This window comes from Ovis aries, chromosome 21, assembly GCF_016772045.2.
Source record: "Ovis aries strain OAR_USU_Benz2616 breed Rambouillet chromosome 21, ARS-UI_Ramb_v3.0, whole genome shotgun sequence".
Classification (NCBI taxonomy): domain Eukaryota; kingdom Metazoa; phylum Chordata; class Mammalia; order Artiodactyla; family Bovidae; genus Ovis; species Ovis aries.
The window spans coordinates 37,706,876-37,728,304 of record NC_056074.1 but is presented as its reverse complement, the minus strand read 5'-3'; the positions used below and the strand labels follow the sequence as shown (position 1 = coordinate 37,728,304).

The 21,429-nt window shown below is 45.8% G+C and overlaps 1 protein-coding gene and 1 non-coding gene across 5 annotated transcripts in view; both read right to left on the bottom strand.

Annotated features, from left to right (window-relative positions):
* Positions 1–943: 943 nt before the first annotated feature.
* Positions 944–21,429, bottom strand: part of SLC3A2 (solute carrier family 3 member 2) — a 31,252-nt gene continuing 10,766 nt past the window's right edge. For 2 of the 4 annotated variants that reach the window (XM_060404045.1, XM_004019620.6), the window contains exons 2-10: positions 6,552–6,989; positions 5,993–6,166; positions 5,295–5,389; positions 3,657–3,725; positions 3,512–3,570; positions 3,163–3,343; positions 2,908–3,051; positions 1,578–1,661; positions 944–1,450 (exon numbers count right to left, since the gene is read on the bottom strand). In XM_060404045.1, the coding sequence (XP_060260028.1) occupies positions 1,088–1,450; positions 1,578–1,661; positions 2,908–3,051; positions 3,163–3,343; positions 3,512–3,570; positions 3,657–3,725; positions 5,295–5,389; positions 5,993–6,166; positions 6,552–6,984 (1,602 nt within the window). In that variant the 5' untranslated portion in view covers positions 6,985–6,989 and the 3' untranslated portion in view covers positions 944–1,087. Of the gene's footprint in view, positions 1,451–1,577; positions 1,662–2,907; positions 3,052–3,162; positions 3,344–3,511; positions 3,571–3,656; positions 3,726–5,294; positions 5,390–5,992; positions 6,167–6,551; positions 6,990–7,214; positions 9,012–21,429 lie in introns of those variants that run through there. The other 2 variants (XM_060404046.1, XM_060404047.1) reach the window with 2 other exon arrangements.
* Positions 20,041–20,226, bottom strand: LOC114110218 (U2 spliceosomal RNA). The gene has a single exon (XR_003586544.1). It is a non-coding gene; the product is annotated as a U2 spliceosomal RNA (small nuclear RNA).

Below are 21,429 nucleotides of genomic sequence, written 5' to 3'. Positions count from 1 at the left end.
ATCTGTAATCTTGGTGCTTCTCAGTTCTGTCTTTCTAGCAAATAACCCACTAAGGATGGTCACAGGGACTCAGAACTCACAGCTGATGTCTGAAATGAAGGGAGTCTTATGGGAACCGCACCTTCTGGTGGTGCAGTTTGCCAATTCCTTGCTCCCCCACCCCCGACTATGTGCCTTACTATGACCTTCATCATCTGCCCACCCCTTGCCAACCAGACTTCACCCCTGGTCCTCTCCACCTGCCCCCTCCTCATTCCTCATTCCACCCCGGGCACTGGAATTCTCCTTCTAAGTAAATTCCCTCCTGGATTTCAGACCTTTGATTCAATGCCACCTCCCTGGTGAGGCCTCCCTCTAACCCCCACCCCAGACTCCTTCCATGCCCACATAACCTCTTTGTCTGCTCTTTTTCCTCTTTGAACACCATCACCACATCCACCAAACTCTAAACTTAACACATCTCATTTCTTTCCGTCTCCTCTCTAGAGGATAAGCCCTGAGCACACAGGGATCTTTGCACTGTTTCCTCCTGTAAACCTAGGACCTAAAACAGTTCCTGGCACGTGCTGAGTGCACAATAAATCCCTGTTGAATGAAGAACCTGCAGTACTTGTAGAAAACAGGCTACCCCACACCCACCTTTTCTCCCAGAAAGGCCAAGTCTGCAAAACAGGGAAAGTGACCAAGCTTGGCTGGAGACCACTGTTGAGGGAGGTTAAAAAAAAAAGAAAGAGTCAGCAAGAGCCGAGACCTCCAGGAGAGAGCGCCCTGTCCAGGCTCGGGGAGGAGGTAGGGTGCTAGATCGGCCTGACACTGCCTGGCTCTTCTGACTTCGGCAGGAGCCTTCTGCTCTGGTCCTGATCACTGTGAGGGGGTCCAGCGGGGGAAAGGGGAAGGAGAAAGAAATTCCTGCGTTGACAGCATGTGGAAAGAAGGCATGGCCTCACCAGGCAGGAGTGACTTTTATTTGAAACCAGAAAACACCCTATTTGGGGGTTCATCTGTAAGTTTAAAAAAAAGGAAAGAGAGAAATCAGGACCCAAAGGGCCTGGGGAGGGGAGGGGAGGGGAAGGGTAGTGGGCCCAAGTCAGGCCACGTAGGGGAAGCGGAGCAGTAGCCCCTCCTGAGGTTGTAGGTTCAGGTGCTCCAGCTCAAGGGAGGTGCCCTTCTCACGGCCTGGCTGGGTGCTGAGCAGCAGATCGACCTTGGCTGGCAGGCTGGTGCCGGTGGGCAGGTTGGAGGCCCCCAGCCTGGCCAGTTGGCCCACATCCCCAAAGTTGAGCACTACGAGGAAACGCTCGTTCTGGTCCCACTGGCGGATGTAGGAGAAGAGGTCGGGCCCCGAGGAGAGATTGTAGAAGTCTCCATGCAGCAGGGAGCGTTCCTTACCCCGCTGATCACTCAGCCAGCGGAACAGGAAGAGGAGGGAGTCAGGGTCCCCACTCTGGCCCTGCAAACGGTGATAAAGTGATAAAGATACTTCAGACAGGCATGAAGGGCTCCCCAGGGCACAACGTCCTACCAGCCGCCGGCCCCCACCCCTTGATGATCAGGCCCTGCCCATGGAAAACACTTACCTTCACAGTCATGCTGATGTTTCTAGATGCTGAGGTGTTGGGAAAGCTGGATTCATCCCACAGCATGACTGGGGCCTTTGCAGGCTGAAAACCAGGCAAAAGAGGACTTTGAAAAAAACCTTACTGCTCTCCAACTCCTCCCCTCATTTCCAGATTTATAACCCCCTCTACCTCAGGCCTCGCACACTGTCCCTTCAGCCTGGAGGGCGCTTCTCCCAGATAGCCACAGGCCAGTCCCTCACTGCGCTCTGATCCCTGCTCAGGGACCTCCCTCAGGTTTTCTGAGGCCACTTGATATAAAATCGACTGTATCCCCTGCTCTCAAAGCCCTGTACCTTGCTTTCTTTTGCAAAGCACATATCAGCACCGGGCATCCTTATTATATGAGCTCACCATCTCATTTCACCACCTCCAGCTCTTTTGTGTACTGCTGGATCCTCTGCGCAAAGCACACACTCTGTCAGTTTCGTGGAATAAGTGAAAAACGGGTTTTATAAATGGGGTTCCCAGGTCACTAGTGGTAAAGAACCTGCCTGACAATGCAGGAGACGTAAGAGATGCAGGTTCAGTTCCTGGGTCGGGAAGATGCCCTGGAGGAGGGCACAGCAACCTACTCCAGTATTCTTGCCTGGAGAATTGCTATGGACAGAGGAGGCTGGCGGGCTACAGTACACAGGGTTGTAGAGTCAGACACGACTGAAGCAACTTAGCACATGCATACATGGGTTTTAAAAATATCAGCTCAATGTCAACCTTCAACCTTGTGGCTAAAGCCAAGTGGGCGCCTTCATGGTCTTACCTTGGCTCTCACTGTGTGTATCTGGTCCCCTACAAAGCTCTGAGTTCCTGGACAGCACAGGGCCTAACCAAGAGTAGCCAATGTCCAGTGAATGAACAAATTACTAAGTAACAGCTACTGTACTGAACTCCTACCAGGGAGTAGGCACTGCATTTTAAAGATGCCTTGTTTCATTCATAACTACTCTCTGCATGTGTTAGTCACTCAGTCATGTCCAACACTCTGTGACCCCATGGACTGTAGCCCACTAGGCTCCTCTGTCCATAGCGATTCTCCAGGCAAGAATCCTGGAGTAGGTTGCCATCTTCTCTTCCATGCTACTCTATAAGGAATGCAATTATCGCAGAAAAAATGATTAAGAGTTAGAGAGAGAAGATAACCTGCCAAGGCCACACAGTGACTGACCAGGGGGCTGACTAGCAAACAAGTTTTCCTTCCCAAGGCTCATGGTCTGTCCGCCACCAGCCACAGAACCATTGTGATGGATGAACACAACCTCTCCCATTGTGCTGGGCAGGCAGCAAACATCACCTGTCCAGAAAGGTCAGCTCCCTCCAGGCCAATCTCATCTCCATAGCTGAACACTGGGGTTCCCGGCAGGGTGAAGAGCAGCAGCTGGTAAAGTCGGAGGAGTTGGGGCGACACAAAGGAAGTCAGGAGCCCCGCCTGAGACACCTGCAGGAATGAACATACTCGTAAGCCCCAGAGCCCACTTCTGCCTCCACCTTCCAATGCCCTCTCTTCCAAAAGGCCTCCTGCCCCCTCTTCCACCACCGTGGTACTCACACTCCAGCTGCACCAGTTGCTGCCAAAGGCGTCCAGATACTGGGTGACCAAGAAATTTGTATGATTCCCAGTTAAGCTGGAGTGTGACAGGTAAGAGCTAGTCAACAACAGGTCCTTGGTGGGTTCAAGCAGCCTCAGGATCTGCTGAAGGTCGGAGGAGTCTGTGCCTGCAATCAAAAGCCTGCACAGAACAGAGCGGGAGTTGAGGTTAGTACTGGACAAGAAAGGAGAATGAAGGCGAAGAAGGTTCTCTGGGCTAGGAACTCCCCCGTTTCCTGAGGCTCATACTCCACTGGGGGGTGGTTCCCAGAGTGGAGCTGAACTGGGGAAGCTGGGGTCTGGTACCCACCGATCCTCGCTGACGCTCTTAGTGATGTTCTGCCACTCAGCTAAGAATGAAGACGGATCCTAAAAGGAAAAGAGCAGAGTCGTGAGGAAGGGAAGGCTATCAGGCCCTGGCAAGGCTCCTATCCTCACATGGAAAGGGTACTCACTGTCAGATTCTGCACGTCCCGGACCTGAAACCCATCCACACCGGTCTGCAGCCAAAACCTCAGGGCTTCCTATCGGGAGAAAGGCAGAAGTACAGAGGAAAGTATCACTGCTGATGCAAGGCTCAGAAGATTCCAGCCCACACTAAATCCTGCCTACCCTATACTTCCCCGTGACCTCAGGAGAGGCGCTTGCCTTGAACAGTCTCACTTTCTTGCCTCTACTATAAACCTTCAGTCTTCAGTTCCCCTTCCATTCCAACCCATCACTGATCCTTAGTGATACAGTGCTCTTCTCTACTCCTCCCCATGGTAAATCGCAAAGCTTTACCTTTAACACCTACAGAAAAGGCCTATACACTAAATGTTAACTTCCTTCAACATTAAGCATTTGTAGAATGTTGATATACTCATTTTACAGATAAGGAAACTGAGAAGGCATGCCCAAGGCCACAATCAGAGAGCAACAGTGAAGGGACCTAAAATGCTAACCAAGATCCCAAGATGAGTATACTTACTCCTCTCCCAGTTTCTTGGAGCCTGGGGAGGGTCTAAGTAAAAGAGCCATTCAGAGCAAGACTCAGGATAAAAGCCTGAAATTCAAAGCACAGCCCCAGGGCAGTTTACCCAAAGATTTGAAAAGAGAAGTCAGCTCTGCAGAATAGGTCCAGGCTTGAAGCCCTGGCATTCCTGCGGCATGTGACACAGGCCCTCAGTCCCCCGCCCTCTCTTCTGGGTTCTCTCTCTGCTCCCTGTCTTCTCTCTTCTGGTCTCCATCTTCATCTGAGGCTACCACACTTCGCGCCTTAACATCTAAAAACGTTCTTTTCTCAGTAACTTTTAAAGGGTCTTCTAGCAAGTGGCAAAGAATGAACCAAATGACCCCAAAGGTCAATTGAAATGCTGGGAGCACAGAATTCTACCTCAGAATCCTGGCTGCCAGCAGAGGGTCAGAGTCTGCCACCAGGTTTGTTCTACCCCTTCTGAACTGGTCAGCGCCCTAGAGCCCAGGCATTAGGAGCTGGGATGACTTTCAAAACCCCACTCCCAGTCTACAGGGTACAGAGTTTGAGCCTTATACCTTCAGAGAAGGCAGATTTGAGATTTAAGATTAATTGGGACCTTCAATCCCAGGGCATATTAAAGCCCCTCTGAACCTTAGCTTCCTCACTTACAGACTTGGGATATGGGTAGGAATCTTGTTTGGTTATACAGGATTAAAGAAGGTATATAAAAATACTCGGCACATTCCCAGACACATAGGAAGACCCCAATGCTTACAATTTCAGACTGGGCTGCCTTCCAAAACACATCAAATAAGAAATGGGAAACCAGACAGGACAGGATTCCCACAGAGAAAGGGCTTCCTCTGCCAAAAGGAAGAAAATTCACATCTGAAAAATTCCATCCTGGCACTATCACCCTCAGAGTCAGGGAAACAAGTGGTCAGAAAAGGAACAAACAAAAAGAAGGCTGCACTGCTTGCCTATCCTTCTGCCTGTGGGAAGAGCGTGCCTGCTGGGCGACAAGGAGCCAGCGGCCCCTCAGGTGGTGCCAGGCTTCGTTTACAGAACTCACTATGAAAGGGCCAAACAGCCCCAGCATCCAGCTCCCACCTGCCGTCAGCACCAACACACTCACCTTCATTTTGATGGCCACAGTGTCAGTCTGAATGGATTGAAACCAAGGGTTCTGGCCCTTGTAGTTGGGAGTGAGGTCCAGGATGACCCGGATGCCTAGAACAAAGGAGAAAGAGGTGGTTGATAGAAAGACTTTGGGAGAAGGGAAAAGGAAGAAATCAACAAATATAAGTCGGTAGAATACTCCCTATGTATTGGTACAAAAGTTTAGATTCGAACCCTGGTGTAACTCAGTTCATTGAAACAAAGATATGAGCAAGTATGGGGGTGGGGGCAGGGCGGGGGTGGGGGCCGTTGGTGTTGGGAGGGAGTAGTGTAACAGAGAAGGCTGAGCTATGAAGCCCTGTCCCCCTCATTTCCAAAGTGAACTTTCTTCAAAGTAGACAAGATTTTAACTTTTTTTCCTCCAAAGGATCTACTCTTAAGTTTTAAAACCACCGATTTAGCAAAAGCCTACATTTTGCAAATAAGGGCACTGAAGCCCAGAAGCTAAATAATTGTACATCCAAGTATACAAAGTCTCTGAACCACCCGACAAATCCACTTTAAGTTGAAGCCTAACTAACCTCCCCTGGACCTGCCCTAGGAAAACTGTGAGCCAGTCAGCAATAAACAAGACAAAAGTCCTCTCCTGCCTTTCCCCTGGCCAGAAGCCCAAGTCCTCTCTAGCTGCTGCTTTGCCGGTTCTAGGACACCCACTCTTCTTCTTGGCAGAGTGCAGGAGACTCTCAAAATCTTCCTTGGAGCCAAAAATGGGGTCGATCTGTTCCAAGTTGGTCTCTGTGAGGTCATCCTCCTGGTTCTTATGAATTGGGCCCAACACAATACCCTTCACCTTCAGGGTGCTTAAGTAATCGAGCCGCTCCTTAAGGCCTGAAATGGAGAAGCAGAGTTACAGTGAGGCCCCGCGGAGGCCCCTGATCGCCCCTATTAGGCTGGATCACCAGACTGAGACGCTGATGTAAGGCGGCTAGCAAGTTGCTTCAGAAACACGCTGCGACAGGCTACAGGCGCCGGGAAGGGGAGGGGCGCATGCTGAGTCAGCCACCCTCAGGAAGGAGCAAATGGGGGGCAGCTTCCTTCAAAGAAAGCAAGGAGGGGCTACGTCTAGGGGAGCGGTCGCCAGTACCGAGTAGGGTAGAGAACTGTCTGAGTTAATCTGGGAACAGAGATCGAAGTTGGCGACCATTTAAACCAAGGGCCCATGGGGTGGCAGGTGGGGAAGCGCGGGGAGGGAGATGGGGGCGCCCAGACTCACCCGCTAGGTTGCCTGTATCTTGGCCCAGGAAGGCCCGAAGGTCTCCAATGCGGTAGAGGGCGCCCTTTTGCCACCATCTCTGCTCTGGCAGCTCGCGGCAGCGTGGCGCCTGCACGATGATGACCACGGCACCGGCCAGCATGCCCAGCCAGCCGAGCCAGAAGAGCAGCAGCAGCGCCCAGCGGGTGCGTACCCAGGCGGGGCTGCCCGCCACCTTCAGCAGCTCCTCTTTAGACAGGCCCGTGAACTTGGCCTCGGCCGCCCCGTCCGCCTCGTCGTCGGCAACCTTGATCTTAACCAGACCATTCTTCTCGGTGCCGCCTGCCACGACCATGGCCATCGCTGCCCCAGACGCCGCGTTCATCGGCTGCTTCTCGGGTTCCAGCTCGTTCAGTTCCACTTCCTTCATGTCCACCTCGGTGTCCTGGCTCATGGTGCCTGCGGAAACGGAGACACAACGCAGTCTGCGGTCAGCTAGTGGCTGGACACCTGCCCAGATCTCCTGGCCCCAGAACAGACTCCCAGGCTTCCGTGGCTCCACTTAGGTTCCCCGACCGAGTCTGCGGCGCGGCGGGCGCGGCCTCGGAGCCTGAGTAGGGAAGCCAAGCCGAGCCGAGCCCCGCCCCACCCCGCCCCGCCCCCGCCTGTCTCTTAAAGTGGAACCTCCTGGGTTGCTCTTTCAGGGACTGAAAGGGTGGGCGGCGGCCGAGGGAGTAACTTTGGGAACTCAACTCCGATGGCTGCGTGGTTCAATTCCTCCTGGTCCATTTCCTCATCTGGAACTGTCTAGCCCTAACGTTCGGACATTCAGAAGGCTGAGCACGGAGCCACCTTTAGGCGGGCGGAGTGTATAATCTGTCCCGCCCCCGGCCCCCTCGTCCTTCCCGCTGACGCCTAAGTGGGCTAAAAGGGATATCCAGAACTGCGGGGGTTCCGAGGCTCTTCTTCGCCCACTCGAAAGGTTTGTGACTTCCGGGACACCAACTTCCATTTGCCCAGGCCACTTGAACTCAGAGTCAACGAAACTCAACTCAGCCCTTTCCCCTACCGGGCCTTGTCTTCTCAGGCCTCTGGGACTTGGCCCTGGACCCCTGCTTTCCCGCAGGGCTTACTCCCACTCTTTGAAGGTCTCTTGAGCGTAGTTCAATTAATTCATCATGTAGCAACTATTTACAGAGTGCCCATATAATAGTGTGCTTCATTAACTTTAGTGAATTAACCCTAATCTAGCCTTCTTCATGATATTTTATGATGAATCTGTTTGGAAAGGAGAATTGCTGACATTCCCCCATTTTACCCTACCCCGCCCCCACTTTCTGGCGCCAGGATGTCAGGCAGCTAGGAATCCGACATCCAGAAGAGACTGATGGATAATCTCAGGCCTGACAACATGCAGGGGCTGGGCCTCTGTTGGAGGCACCCATCTTCTCACTACAGATCAGAAGGTGCCACGGCCAGACTGTTCCCCACTTTGCAGGGCCTCCTGCAGATTAGTCCAGTGGCCCCCTCCAGGGGCCAGAGTTCCCTTACTTCCCTGTCCCCTCGCTGTGCTAGGCCTTGGAGGCAGCTGGTACTGCCCAGGCCTTCTTGGCACATGGCCAGGGCACCGTGGACTTGCGTTGTTGTTCAGTCACTCAGTCATCTGACTCTTTAAGACCCCATGGACTGCAGCGTGCCAGGCTCCCCTGTCCTTCACTACCTTTAGCTCAAATTCATGTCCATTGAGTCAGTGATGCCACCCAACCGTCTCCTCTGTCGCCCCTTCTCCTCCTGCCTTCAATCTTTCCCAGCATCAGAGTTTTCCAGTGAGTCGGCTCTTCACATCAAGTGGCCCAAGTATTGCAAAGTTGAAGACCACCCAACTTCTCCCCACAGAGGACCCTGAATTGACAGTGAGACAAGGGTCAGCCAGACATCAACACCATGAGGTGCCAACACTCTCAGGAACTTCTTGTTCCTAAGCAGCACCAGCTGGGTTATTTTCAGAGAGGACCTGAAGGAAGTTAAAGTTCTTTCTCCCTCTCCCACCTGGGCTGGAAGCCAAGATAGCTGTGTATTTGGAAGAAAACAGAAACCAAGATCTGAAGAAATAGAAGAGGTACCAAAGGAGAGCCGAGGCCATGAAAAAACTCACCCTCTGCCCTTCCCCTTCATTCCTCTCCCCTCTTCATACCAGACTCATCCCCATCCCCCACCCCAAGCAAGCAGGTAGAGGCTGGAGTTCAGAGCTGTGCTCAATGATGACAGCAAGTCCAAGGTGCCCTGGCCATATGCCAAATAAGTGCCAACCAGACTGAACAGACTGTCTCCAGCATGAAAGCTCAAAGTTAAGAACTGTGGGGTCAGACACTCTCTTTGAGATGTTTCAACATAACACTCCCATACATACACACAGTATCTGACTCACAGTCCCCCACAGCTCCAGAAAGATGAAACCAATCCCCTCCTGCATTCCGCAAGGAAGCTAACAACTTGCCTCCCCAAGTTTATCACCCACCACACCCGTCACAGGGACCACCCTCCAACAACATCAGCCTTCAACACCTGTTAGTCCTGCCACATAACCAGCTGCCAGGCCTCTGCATCTTTGTGCACGTCATCCCCTATGTGTTTTGACGTTCCTTTTCTGCCTCATAACCTCCAATTCATTCCAGACCTAGTTCAAATGATAGCTTCTCTCAAATCCCCAGAAAGAATTCCTTTCCATCCACTGTGCACCTGTCTCTTCCTGGGCTGGAAGAGATCACATCCTGTTTGCTCATTACTTTTCCTTGTCTGAGTGTCAGCACTTCAGGACAAGTGGCAGAGCCTTGTGCTGCTTGTTGATGGGCCTGCCTGCTCAGACGCAGGCACTTTATAGTGAAGTGAAGTCGCTCAGTCTTGTCCGACTCTTGGCGACCCCGTGGACTGTAGCCCACCACACTCCTCTGTCCATGGGATTTTCCAGGCAAGAGTACTGAAGTGGGTTGCCATTTCCTTCTCCAGAGGATCTTCCCAACCCAGGGATCGAACCCAGGTCTCCCACATTGTAAGCAAGACACTTTACAGTCTGAGCCACCAGGGAAGTCCTATGCACTTTATAAGTGTGCGGTAAATAAGTGGATGAACTGTTACCATTAAAACCCAGTATTTCCCTTCTTAGAAGCAATTCAACAAAAGCAGCATGTATTTGAAAAAAAACGTGCACCTCAGTGTTCACAGCAGCATTTACAACTGTAAAAATATGGAAGGTGTCCTTCAACAGACAAATGGATAAAAGATGATATAGTGTATGGAATCCTCCTTAGCCTCAAGAAAAAAGGGACTTTTGCCATTTGCAGCAACATAGATGGACTCTGCGGGCATTATCCTCAGTGAAATAACTCAGACAGAAAGAGAGATGCTGTATGATATCACCTATATGTGGAGTCTAAAAAAATACAACAAACTAGTAGATATAACAAAAAAGAAGCAGACTTGAATACAGAAAACGAGTGGTTACCAGTGTGTGTGTGGGGGGGGTGAGAGACCAGGAGGTACAAACTACTGGATATAAAATAGGCTCAAGGATGTATATAACGTGGGGAATATAGCCAATATTTGGTAATAACTGTAAAGGGAAGGTAACATTTTAAATTGTGTTTAAATTTTCTTAATTTAAAAAAGGCAGAAAAAAAAGTAGTATGTGAAGATAAAGGGATAAAGTGAAAAGGAATTTAAACAACATTGTGTGGTATCAAGAGGAAGCTGTTTATGCAGGAAAACAAGCCAAGACTTGTAACTGTTCAACCAAATAAAACCAAGTAATAAATCTGGTTGAAGGGGAGGACAAAAAAAGCAACAGAGCAAGATAGCAGAGAAAGAGGGCTGAAGGTGGCTAGAGATCCTCCGATCCTAGTGTATGTTGCTAAATACAGAACTTAATATTTACTACAGAATTCAAAGTATATAATTTGTTCAAGAATTTAGCCTTCAAGAGAAGCAAGGAAAAAAGTAGTTCAGAGTCTGGAGCCAAATTAAAAAAAAAAAAAAAAGAAAGAAAGAAATGAAGACAGTTTGAGAGACCTTGGGGACAATATCAAACAGAGAGAAAAAGGGGCAGAGAACATTTATGAAGACATAATAGCTGAAAACTTCCCTAACCTGGGAAATGAAATAGACATCCAAGTACAGGAATCACAGAGAGTCCCAAACAGGATTAACCCAGAGGACCATACCAACGCACACTGTAATTAATACAGCAAAAGTTAAAGAGAGAATAATAAGTGCATCAAGGGAAAAGCAACAAGTTAAAAAAAAAAGTCTGGAGCCAATAAGGACAGATTAATGAGGTCATTAAAGTCTTCAGGACTTTACACTCATTCAAGTAAATGGTGGGGGCGGGCAGGGCGGTTGGGGCCCTGAGGTTCAGAGGGCCAAGTCCACAGAGAAAGTTCCTTTCTAATCCCTTGTTGCAAAAATTCATGTCCCATGTTTCCCAAGAGGTGAGGATTACTTGATCTTAGCCAAAGATGGCAGTTTTCCCCCCTCAGTTCAGTTCAGTCGCTCAGTCGTGTCCAACTCTTTGCAACCCTATGAATTGCAGCACACCAGGCCTCCCTGTCCATCACCAACTCCCGGAGTTCACTCAGACTCACGTCCATTGAGTCGGTGATGCCATCCAGCCATCTCATCCTCTGTCGTCCCCTTCTCCTCCTGTCCCCAATCCCTCCCAGCATCAGAGTCTTTTCCAATGAGTCAACTCTTCACATGAGGTGGCCCAAGTACTGGAGTTTCAGCTTTAGCATCATTCCTTCCAAAGAACACCTGGGACTGATCTCCTTTAGAATGGACTGGTTGGATCTCCTTGCAGTCCAAGGGACTCTCAAGAGTCATCTCCAACACCACAGTTCAAAAGCGTCAATTTTTCGGCTCAGCTTTCTTCACAGTCCAACTCTCATATCCATACATGACTACTGGAAAACCATAGCCTTAACTAGACGGACCTTTTGTTGGCAAAGTACTGTCTCTGCTTTTCAATATGCTATCTAGGTTGGTCTTAACTTTCCTTCCAAGGAGTAAGCGTCTTTTAATTTCATAGCTGCAGTCACCATCTGCAGTGATTTTGGAGCCCCCCAAAATAAAGTCTGACACTGTTTCCACTGTTTCCCCATCTATTTCCCATGAAGTGATGGGATGGGATGCCATGATCTTAGTTTTCTGAACATTGAGCTTTAAGCCAACTTTTTCACTCTCCTCTTTCACTTTCATCAAGAGGCTTTTTAGCTCCTCTTCACTTTCTGCCATAAGGGTGGTGTCATCTGCATATCTGAGGTTATTGATATTTCTCCTGGCAATCTTGATTCCAGCTTGTGTTTCTTCCAGTCCAGCGTTTCTCATGATGTACTCTGCATAGAAGTTAAATAAGCAGGGTGACAATATACAGCCTTGACGTACTCCTTTTCCTATTTGGAACCAGTCTGTTGTTCCATGTCCAGTTCTAACTGTTGCTTCCTGACCTGCATACAGATTTCTCAAGAGGCAGGTCAGGTGCTCTGGTATTCCCATCTCTTTCTGAATTTTCCACAGTTTAATGTGATCCACACAGTCAAAGGCTTCGGCATAGTCAATAAAGCAGAAATAGATGTTTTTCTGGAACTCTTGCTTTTCCATGATCCAGCAGATGTTGGCAATTTGATCTCTTCCAGTGTCTTTAAAAGAAAAAAGATTTCCAAAAACAGAGCAAAGATGGGAAGATAGTTAGAAACTCAGGAAACTGTCCAACAGACTCTGCAACACTGCCAAAGCTGAAGGTATAATTTCAAAGACCCAGAAAAAAAGCATCCAGGCTCTGCCTCTAAACTACCCATCAGCCTTGAGGAGTTTAGCCAAATTCGAAAACTGGATGATGGCTAACGTCAAGGAACTTAGCGCTTGGAAGTCAAAGTGCTGCCGAGATGAAAGCAGAGAGAGAACGTGACCCCAACCAAAGGGACCCACTTGGCAGCTGTTATTAGAAGAAGCAGTGTTGGAATATTATTTGTTATTACAAATCCTGCAGGAGGGACACTGGCTGGTGAAGAGAACTGTCAGAGTTGTCTTACTAAAGGGTGAGGAATGTGAGTGTGGATAAAAGCCAGAAAGAGTAAAGGAGAAACAACCAAAGCCTTCTCGTTGCAGAAGAGAAATGAATGCACCATCTGCAAAGTATCTCATAATCAAATTAACTGAACAACACTGAAGCAAGTCACTCTCTCTAATGCAACCAAATATTAAAAGAGAAACACCAGAGATACAGCAGATCAATTTATGGACGAGATAGAGAAGTTATTACTCTTGGATAGATGACATCAGATAGTCAACTGATTAGAGACACAATACTGATCTCATCAAAAGGCTAACTGGTAATAAGAGATTAACTGATTCCCTAAATGAACACTGAAGCACTCCAACCTCAGCTCCTTCTGCAGTCCTAGTCACACAGTACTGGTGGGTGTTGTCAGTTTCCCCATCTCCTGTGCGCTTCAAAACTATCTATCATCACAGTCCTTGAAAGGAAGTCACTAAGTGCGGCCACAGGCAAGGGCTATGAAGTTACACTCTGCCTCCCAGAGGGAGGCGTACCTTCATAAATTATTTCATTTCTCTCTTCCCTCTCATGTATTTATTTATCTATTCCTTTATTCATATCAGTATGGATTCTTGGATACTTATTTTATACTTTGGGTTAGAATCCAACACTGTACTGCTTTCTTGCTCTGATTATTCCAGCTTTTGCCACTGGGAGCTCTCTCACTTTGGCCACTGCGTCCTTTTAATACATGCCTCTTCCCTCCTTCTTCTCTTTTTTTTTTTTTTCCAGCATTTTACTTTCTGGCACTATAAGATGCTTCAGGTTCATCTTGTATATTCTCTAGGGCCCCAGCCTGAGAAATAGCATTTCTCCAAAGAGCCATAGTCCCTTTTATTGGAGAACAGTATTAGAAGTCAAGATATGGGCACTCAGGCATCATTTGAGGAATGAAAGTTATCCATCAAAAATATGTCTTGGGAATTCCCTGGCAGTTCAGTGGTTAGGACTCCTTGCTTTCACTGCTGAGGGAGTGAGTTCAATCCCTGGTCAGAAACTAAGATCCCACAAGCCGCATGGCATGGCCAAATAAATAATTAAATAATATATATATATATATATATTTTTTTTTTTTTTTCTTGTATACTCCACTTTTTTGGGAGATGGTTGGTGTCCAATTTTTAAAATCTGTCCTTACTTCAAGGCCTGAAAGATATTCATCTATACTTTCTACAATAAAAAAGGCTTTATTTTTGACATTTCAATCCTCAATCCATCTTTAATTGATGTTTACTTATGGCATAAGGTAGGGAAGTAATCTCCTATTTTTTCCAGATGGATAACTATAATGTGATGAAAATGCATCCATAGTACTACTACCCTGGTGGTACAGTGGACAGGAATCCACCTGCCAATGCAGGGGACATGGGTTTGATCCCTAGTCCAGAAAGATTCCACATGCCTTGGGGCAACTAACCCTGTGTGCCACAACTACTAAGCCAGTGAGCAACTATCAAGCAACTACTAAGCCAGTGAGCAACTATCACAGCACCTAGAGAAAGCCCAAGCAGAGCAATGAAGACCTCGTGCAGCCAAAAACACACGCACACATATCTATGTTTGACCTCTGCTCCTAGTTACTGACACGGAGCTCCCAACTCCCTTCGCATCTCCTGGGTGATAGGAATGCCTTTTGTTCTAATGAGGCCACTATTGATGGGCTCCTAGACAGCTTCAGGATCAGGGCTGGTTACCAGAAAGGCATACTGGAGTGATGAAACTCTCAGCCCCACTCCCCAACCTCTGGGAAGAGGAGAGGGGCTAGAGACTGGATTAATCATCAATGGCCATGATTTAATCAACCGTACCTACGTAACAATATCTAATGATGATCACACCTACAGTTTCCGAGTTGGTGAACACATCAAGGTGCTGGCAGCGAGGCACCCACACCCCCACTCCTTGCACCTAGCCTTTTTCCCCAAGCTGTAGCCTTCATAATAAACTGGCAATAGTAAGTAAAATGTTGTACCTGACTCAGTCCCTCAAGGAACCCATTTACTCTTAAATCAACTAAATGACCCCCAAAATCTTTGTCAAATATTATGACCCACTAATTTTTAGTTAATTCTGTATTTCTAATTATCCATAATTAATCTGATCCTGTGATTCCCACAACCCCCTATAGCCTCTCCTCCTCAATCCCCCTGCTCAATTATCACAGTTCAGTGAGTGACACAGCTATTCTTCCAGTCTTCTAGGCCAGAAGCACATGGGCAATTTTCTTAGCTCTTATATCTTCCCATCCTCCCTGTCCAGCTAGATGCTAGTATAAACTCTGTAGCCTGATTAATATAGGTACAATATCTCCACTTAGGAAACACATACACACACACACAAGCTTCTGCTGCATGCTATCATGAAACTCTCTAAACAAACTGGAAATGGTTCCAAGTCTCCATCCAGACTTAAAATGTGCCAGTTCTTGCTCCTGTATTCAGTATTTCAAATGTCTTATAAATGTATTTATACAAATATATTTACATAAGCAATATTAATAAATGTATTAATAAATAAACCAAACTCTCAAGCACTTTTGATTTTCACAGACATTCAACATGGCTAAATGTTACCAGAGCTTTCCAGCAATACAATCCTAAAGACACATAATGAGGCATTGGGATCTTTGATTTCAATGTTCACTTTCGAACATAAACTCTTCCTTCATTCCCTCAAAGCAAGTAACTCAGTATTTGAATAGTTCCGCCCACATCTGCCCCTGCTCCTACCTATGCTCCTTTTTGGGTCAGTTATAGGAAAAATCTTAGGGCTCCATAGAGGGAAACAGGTACCTAACTAACATTTTAAAATGTTTTTATATTTAATAAGGTGAAAAGGGGGTATATAATGTTGAGAAGTAGACATTTAGGGACAAGTATGAATAATGGAAACCTGAATTTAAACTAGCTCCTTACACTGCAACTAAATTGGTTAATTTCAACAACACTCTGTAAAATAATTTGAACTGCAGAGAAATTAAAAACAAACTAAAACACATCACTAAGAAGGGAAACCCTCTTTTCTAATTAAAATAGAAACTGTTGCACTAATGAAATGCTAGCTAGAATGTAACCAGTCTGAGAAAGGAAATAAACTTTTTCCTTGAAGAACCACATACTTCTAGGATAAGAACAAAAGAATAAACATCTACAGTCACCTGATCACCACAGCCTGATTATCAGTTTCTTAACCATTGTTAAGTCCCCAATGACATGTTCCCAGAGGTGCTGTAATACCAGGCTGTGATACTGAGATACACATTTGGGACTTCTCTGGTGGTCCACTGGTTAAGACTCAGCTTCCACTGCAAGAGGGCAGCAGGCACAGGTTCAATCTCTGATCAGGGAATTAAGATCCCACATGCTGTGTGGACCAAATATATATTTGGTCTTCAGTCCTCTTTCCTGGCACCAGAGCTTCTAAAATCTTTGGAATCTCTAGAATAAAGAGTGGAAATGTCAGCCTCATCCCTCACTCTCCAGAGAGGGTAGAGGAGCTGAAGCCTGATTAATCACCAATAGCCAATGATCATGCCTATATAATGTAAAAGTCGCTCAGTCATGTCCGACTCTTTTGTGACCCCATGGACTGTAGCCTGCCAGGCTACTCTGTCCGTGGGATTTCCCAGGCAAGAATACTGAAGTCGGTTGCCATTTCCTTCTCCAAGTTGCCATATATACTAGCAATGAAAACTAAGAGATCTAAGATTAAATCTAACAATGAATAGATGACTTCTTTATGAAGGAATTTCAAATTCTGAAAGATGATGCTGTGAAAGTGCTGCACTCAATATGCCAGCAAATTTGGAAAACTCAGCAGTGGCCACAGGACTGGAAAAGGTCAGTTTTCATTCCAATCCCAAAGAAAGGCAATGCAAAAGAATGCTCAAACTACCGCACAATTGCCCTCATCTCACATGCTAGTAAAGTAATGCTCAAAATTCTCCAAGACAGGATTCAGCAATATGTGAACCGTGAACTTCCTGATGTTCAAGCTGGTTTTAGAAAAGGCAGAGGAACCAGAGATCAAATTGCCAACATCCGCTGGATCATTGAAAAAGCAAGAGAGTTCCAGAAAAACATCTATCTCTGCTTTATTGACTATGCCAAAGCCTTTGACTATGTGGACCACGATAAACTGTGGAAAATTCAGAAAGAGATGGGAATACCAGACCACCTGACCTGCCTCTTGAGAAATCTGTATGCAGGTCAGGAAGCAACAGTTAGAACTGGACATGAAACAACAGACTGGTTCCAAATAGGAAAAGGAGTATGTCAAGGCTGTATATTGTCACCCTGCTTATTTAACTTCTATGCAGAGTACATCATGAGAAATGCTGAACTGGAAGAAACACAAGCTGGAATCAAGATTGCCAGGAGAAATATCAATAACCTCAGATATGCAGATGACACCACCCTTAAGGCAGAAAGTGAAGAGGACCTAAAAAGCCTCTTGATGAAAGTTAAAGTGGAGAGTGAAAAGTTGGCCTAAAGCTCAACATTCAGAAAACGAAGATCATGGCATCTGATCCCATCACTGCATGGGAAATAGATGGGGAAACAGTGGAAACAGTGTCAGACTTTATTTTGGGGGGCTCCAAAATCACTGCAGATGGTGACTGCAGCCATGAAATTAAAAGACGCTTACTCCCTGGAAGAAAAGTTATGACCAACCTAGATAGTATATTCAGAAGCAGAGACATTACTTTGCCAACTAAGGTCCATCTAGTCAAGGCTATGGTGTTTCCTGTGGTCATGTATGGATGTGAGTTGGACTATGAAGAAGGCTGAGTGCCAAAGAATTGATGCTTTTGAACTGTGGTGTTGGAGAAGATTCTTGAGAGTCCCTTGGACTGCAAGGAGATCCAACCAGTCCATTCTAAAGGAGATCAACCCTGGGATTTCTTTGGAAGGAATGATGCTAAAGCTGAAACTCCAGTACCCTGGCCACCTCATGTGAAGAGCTGACTCATTGGAAAAGACTCTGATGCTGGGAGGGATTGAGGGCAGGAGGAGAAGGGGATGACAGAGGATGAGATGGCTGGGTGGCATCACTGACTCGATGGACGTTGAGTCTGAGTGAACTCCGGGAGTTGGTGATGGACAGGGAGGCCTAGCATGCTGTAATTCATGGGGTCGCAAAGAGTCAGACACGACTGAGCGACTGAACTGAACTGAATTTATGAAGGAAAAGATAATATCCTACAGAAACACACTCAAACAAAAATAATGAGAACCTAGTATCTGCCAGGCACTTTTCTATGAGCTGGGGTGGTAGCAAGGAAAAAGAGCCTGCTTTCATGAAGTTTAATTTCACTAAGTGAAAGAAAGAAAATTAAAGAATAAATACTCAAACACATGTAACATGTTAAATGATTACAAGTGCTGTGAAAAGGCAGAGTTACGATGAGAAGGAGATTACTTGATTCAGGGAAGGCATCTCTGATGAGGTGATATCTGAGCAAAGACCCAAAGAGGTAAAGGAACAAGGGAGCTTTCTAAAAGAAAGTTTTCTAGGTGAGGGAATAATAGCAAGTGTAAAGACCAAAAGGAGAAACGTCTTATATTTGTAAACAGAAAGATCTGATGTCATAAAGAAATTAATGCTCCCTGATGAAATAAAATTTTAAGGCACGATAAAAAAAGTTCACATAAAATTCTCCCCGGCCGCTTTAGCCACTGCCCCCTCCCCTCTGGGGTGCATTGTGCATCTGCATCAACCAGATCCCCTTAGAAGACACAGCAATGCCTACTTGCAAAAACAAACAAAAGCAACTTCCTCCTGGCACCAGGAAGGTAGCTCCTTAGAAAATAACATTCCGTTCTCAATTCTGTAAGGGGTCACAACAACTCAGAGCTCGCCTTGCTGGACTATGTTACTTTGATGTATGACCCTTTGTCTCAAAAATTTCTATAACTCTGTTTTGACCTCTACCAGGAGGACAGTTCTCAGAGCTCTCAGAAAGATTGTCTCCTGGGTTATAATCCTCCAGCTGACTCAAAGAAAATTTTCCAGTTTTTTTCTTAGATTGACTACTGATTAATTTTTTTCATCAACATCCCCAGACAGTCTATCAATCCACTGCAATTCCAATACAAATCTTAATATCCATGTTTGGGAACTTCATGATTCTTTAACACATGTGTAAGAGAAAAGGGCCAAAAACAGTAAAGATATATTTTTTTTAAGTAATACTTTTGAAGACAAATCCTACCATATATTAAGCATGTTATATTCCTAAGTAATAACAGTAGCATGCCAAAGTAATAATCATAGCATGAAATAGCCAAAGGGATGGACAAATGGACCAACAGAACAGAATATGAAACCTGAAAGAAACTCATGAATATCTGAAACCTTAATATATGCAAGGATAATATTACAACCACTGGAGGAAAGAATAGCCATTCACCAAATGGCACTGAAAAAATAAAATATGGTGACTACTTAAAAGTAAACACAATAATATATTCCAAGTGGTTAAAAGACCTAAATATGAAAAACAAATATTTTAAATTTTTAGAAAAAAATGAGAGTATCTTTCTGGTTTTCAAGGTAAGGAAGGAGTTCTTAAACAAGACACAAAAGCACAAACCATTAAGAAAAGAACTAATAAATTCTACAAGAAAAATCTGTGCATCACAAGAGACCGTAACAAACTGAAAAGACAAGCCAGAAAAGGGACAAGACATAGTATCTGAAACTAATAAGACAACAGTCTTGTATGAAACATAGAGTCCCACTGAAAACCAGTGAGGAAAAAGGCAACAATTCAGCAGGAAAAACAATTTACAGACTAGGAACGGTAAGTTCACAAAATTGGATACACAAAAAATGGCCAGTGAACTCTTGACAGATTACGTATTAGTAGTCAATAAAATGCAAATTACAATCACAAAAAAATACAATTTTATGTCCACAGATTGGCAAAACATCTGATTGAACCAAGTGATGACAAGGACATGAAACTGCCTAAGTGGCAACATCAACTGGTATAATCACTCTAGGTGCGAAATGTACAAAAGCCTGTAGAACTGAAAAAACTCTTAGATATTACCTATCAATGGCACTCCTGGATTCATAACCCAGAGAAACTCTCATAAATGTGCAGAAAGCAACATACAAAGGATTTCACTGCAGTACTGATTATAGTAGTAAAAACTGAGAAACCTGTAAAAGGGTTTATCACTAGGGGACAAAATAGTTTGTAGAACATGTCTAGAGTATATAAAAAACTGAATTTTAAAGAGCTAGGGCACAAAAAAGGCAGGCAAAGTGTACCAAAAATATAATGTTAAAGAAAAGGGGGAAATAGTAGATTCACCTTAAAATTTTTTCTAAAAACTAAATGATACAAGAGTACCAACAGTCTCCTTTTTAATGATATCCTATCCCAAAAGAAAGAACCACACCATTCACGGAGGAACTGCAGCATCTGGTGGACATGGGGAATGGATAGAGTGAGCCTCGAGTTCATCTCCCTGTTCCAAAATTCCACTTAATAAAAGCATCCTCAGGTAGAGAATTTACGAGATATTAAATGGTATGAACAGATAATGATCTTCAGCCAAAACCCATAGAAACAACCTATAATTAAGATTCCGGAACCAACAAGGATCAATGTATAGCAACTATACTCAATATTTTATAATAACCTATATGGGAAAAGATTCTGAAAAGGATATATATATTTATATACATGTATGTGTGGTTGTAGTTGAATCATTGTGCTGTATACCTGAAACTAACTAACACAACACTATAAATCAACTATACTTCAATTGAAAAAAAAAAAAAAAGATTCTCATCAGGCTTTGCTTCCCAAACTTCCATTCAAGGTCACAAATGCAACCTTAAAGATGTTCCTTTTAAAATTTCACAAATTTGGCTCTTCCAAAACCCAGTCTAATCCTTCTCTGGGAGAGCTTCCAACTGGCATATTCCTCCCCAGGGTTCAGGAAATAAGGAAATTCTGTTCCCAGATTGAATCTTTGCCCTATAGGTAAACATCCTCCTCCAAGCTCATTGCAGGGCACTGTGCGTTTGCATATTCCTGCTGCTGCTGCTGCTAAGTCTCTTCAGTCGTGTCCGACTCTGTGCGACCCCATAGACAGCAGCCCACCAGGCTCCACCATCCCTGGGATTCTCCAGGCAAGAACACTGGAGTGGGTTGCCATTTAAACTGAAAGTGAAGTCGCTCAGTCATGTCTGACTCTTCGTGACCCCATGGACTGCAGCCTAATAGAGGCAGTGTCTCTTGCTGCCAGGAGAGGGCAGAGCTATTCCCAGAGCAGCTGCCATCCTCAGAAAGATCCTGTTGGAGGAAGCTGGTTTACAGCTCTGAAGTATTTCTTCTAACAACCTCTTCAGGAGCTTCATAACACAGGGCAGGTAAACACTGAGTTATAGTGACATGCTGAGAAAGATCGAGGGCTGGAGAAGGGGGTGACAGAGGATGAAATAGTCAGATAGCATCACTGACTCAACGGACTTGAATCTGAGCAAACTCCGGGAGAGACTGAAGGCCGGGAAAGCCTGGCGTGCTGCAGTCCACGGGGTCTCAAAGAGTCAGACACAACTGAGTGATTCAACAACAACAGGATACATATAGCAAATGAAGGCATGGCAATGGATAAATTGTTCAAGGCAGAGTGAGAAAACAAGTGGATCCAGAACAGAACCCTGAGTGCAATGGGTTAAAAAGAATGGGAGGTAAGGAAGTCAATGGAGTGGGGACAGAACAGTTTCAGAGGTTCCTAGTTTGTCTCTCCCAGACCAAAGGCTCAAGGT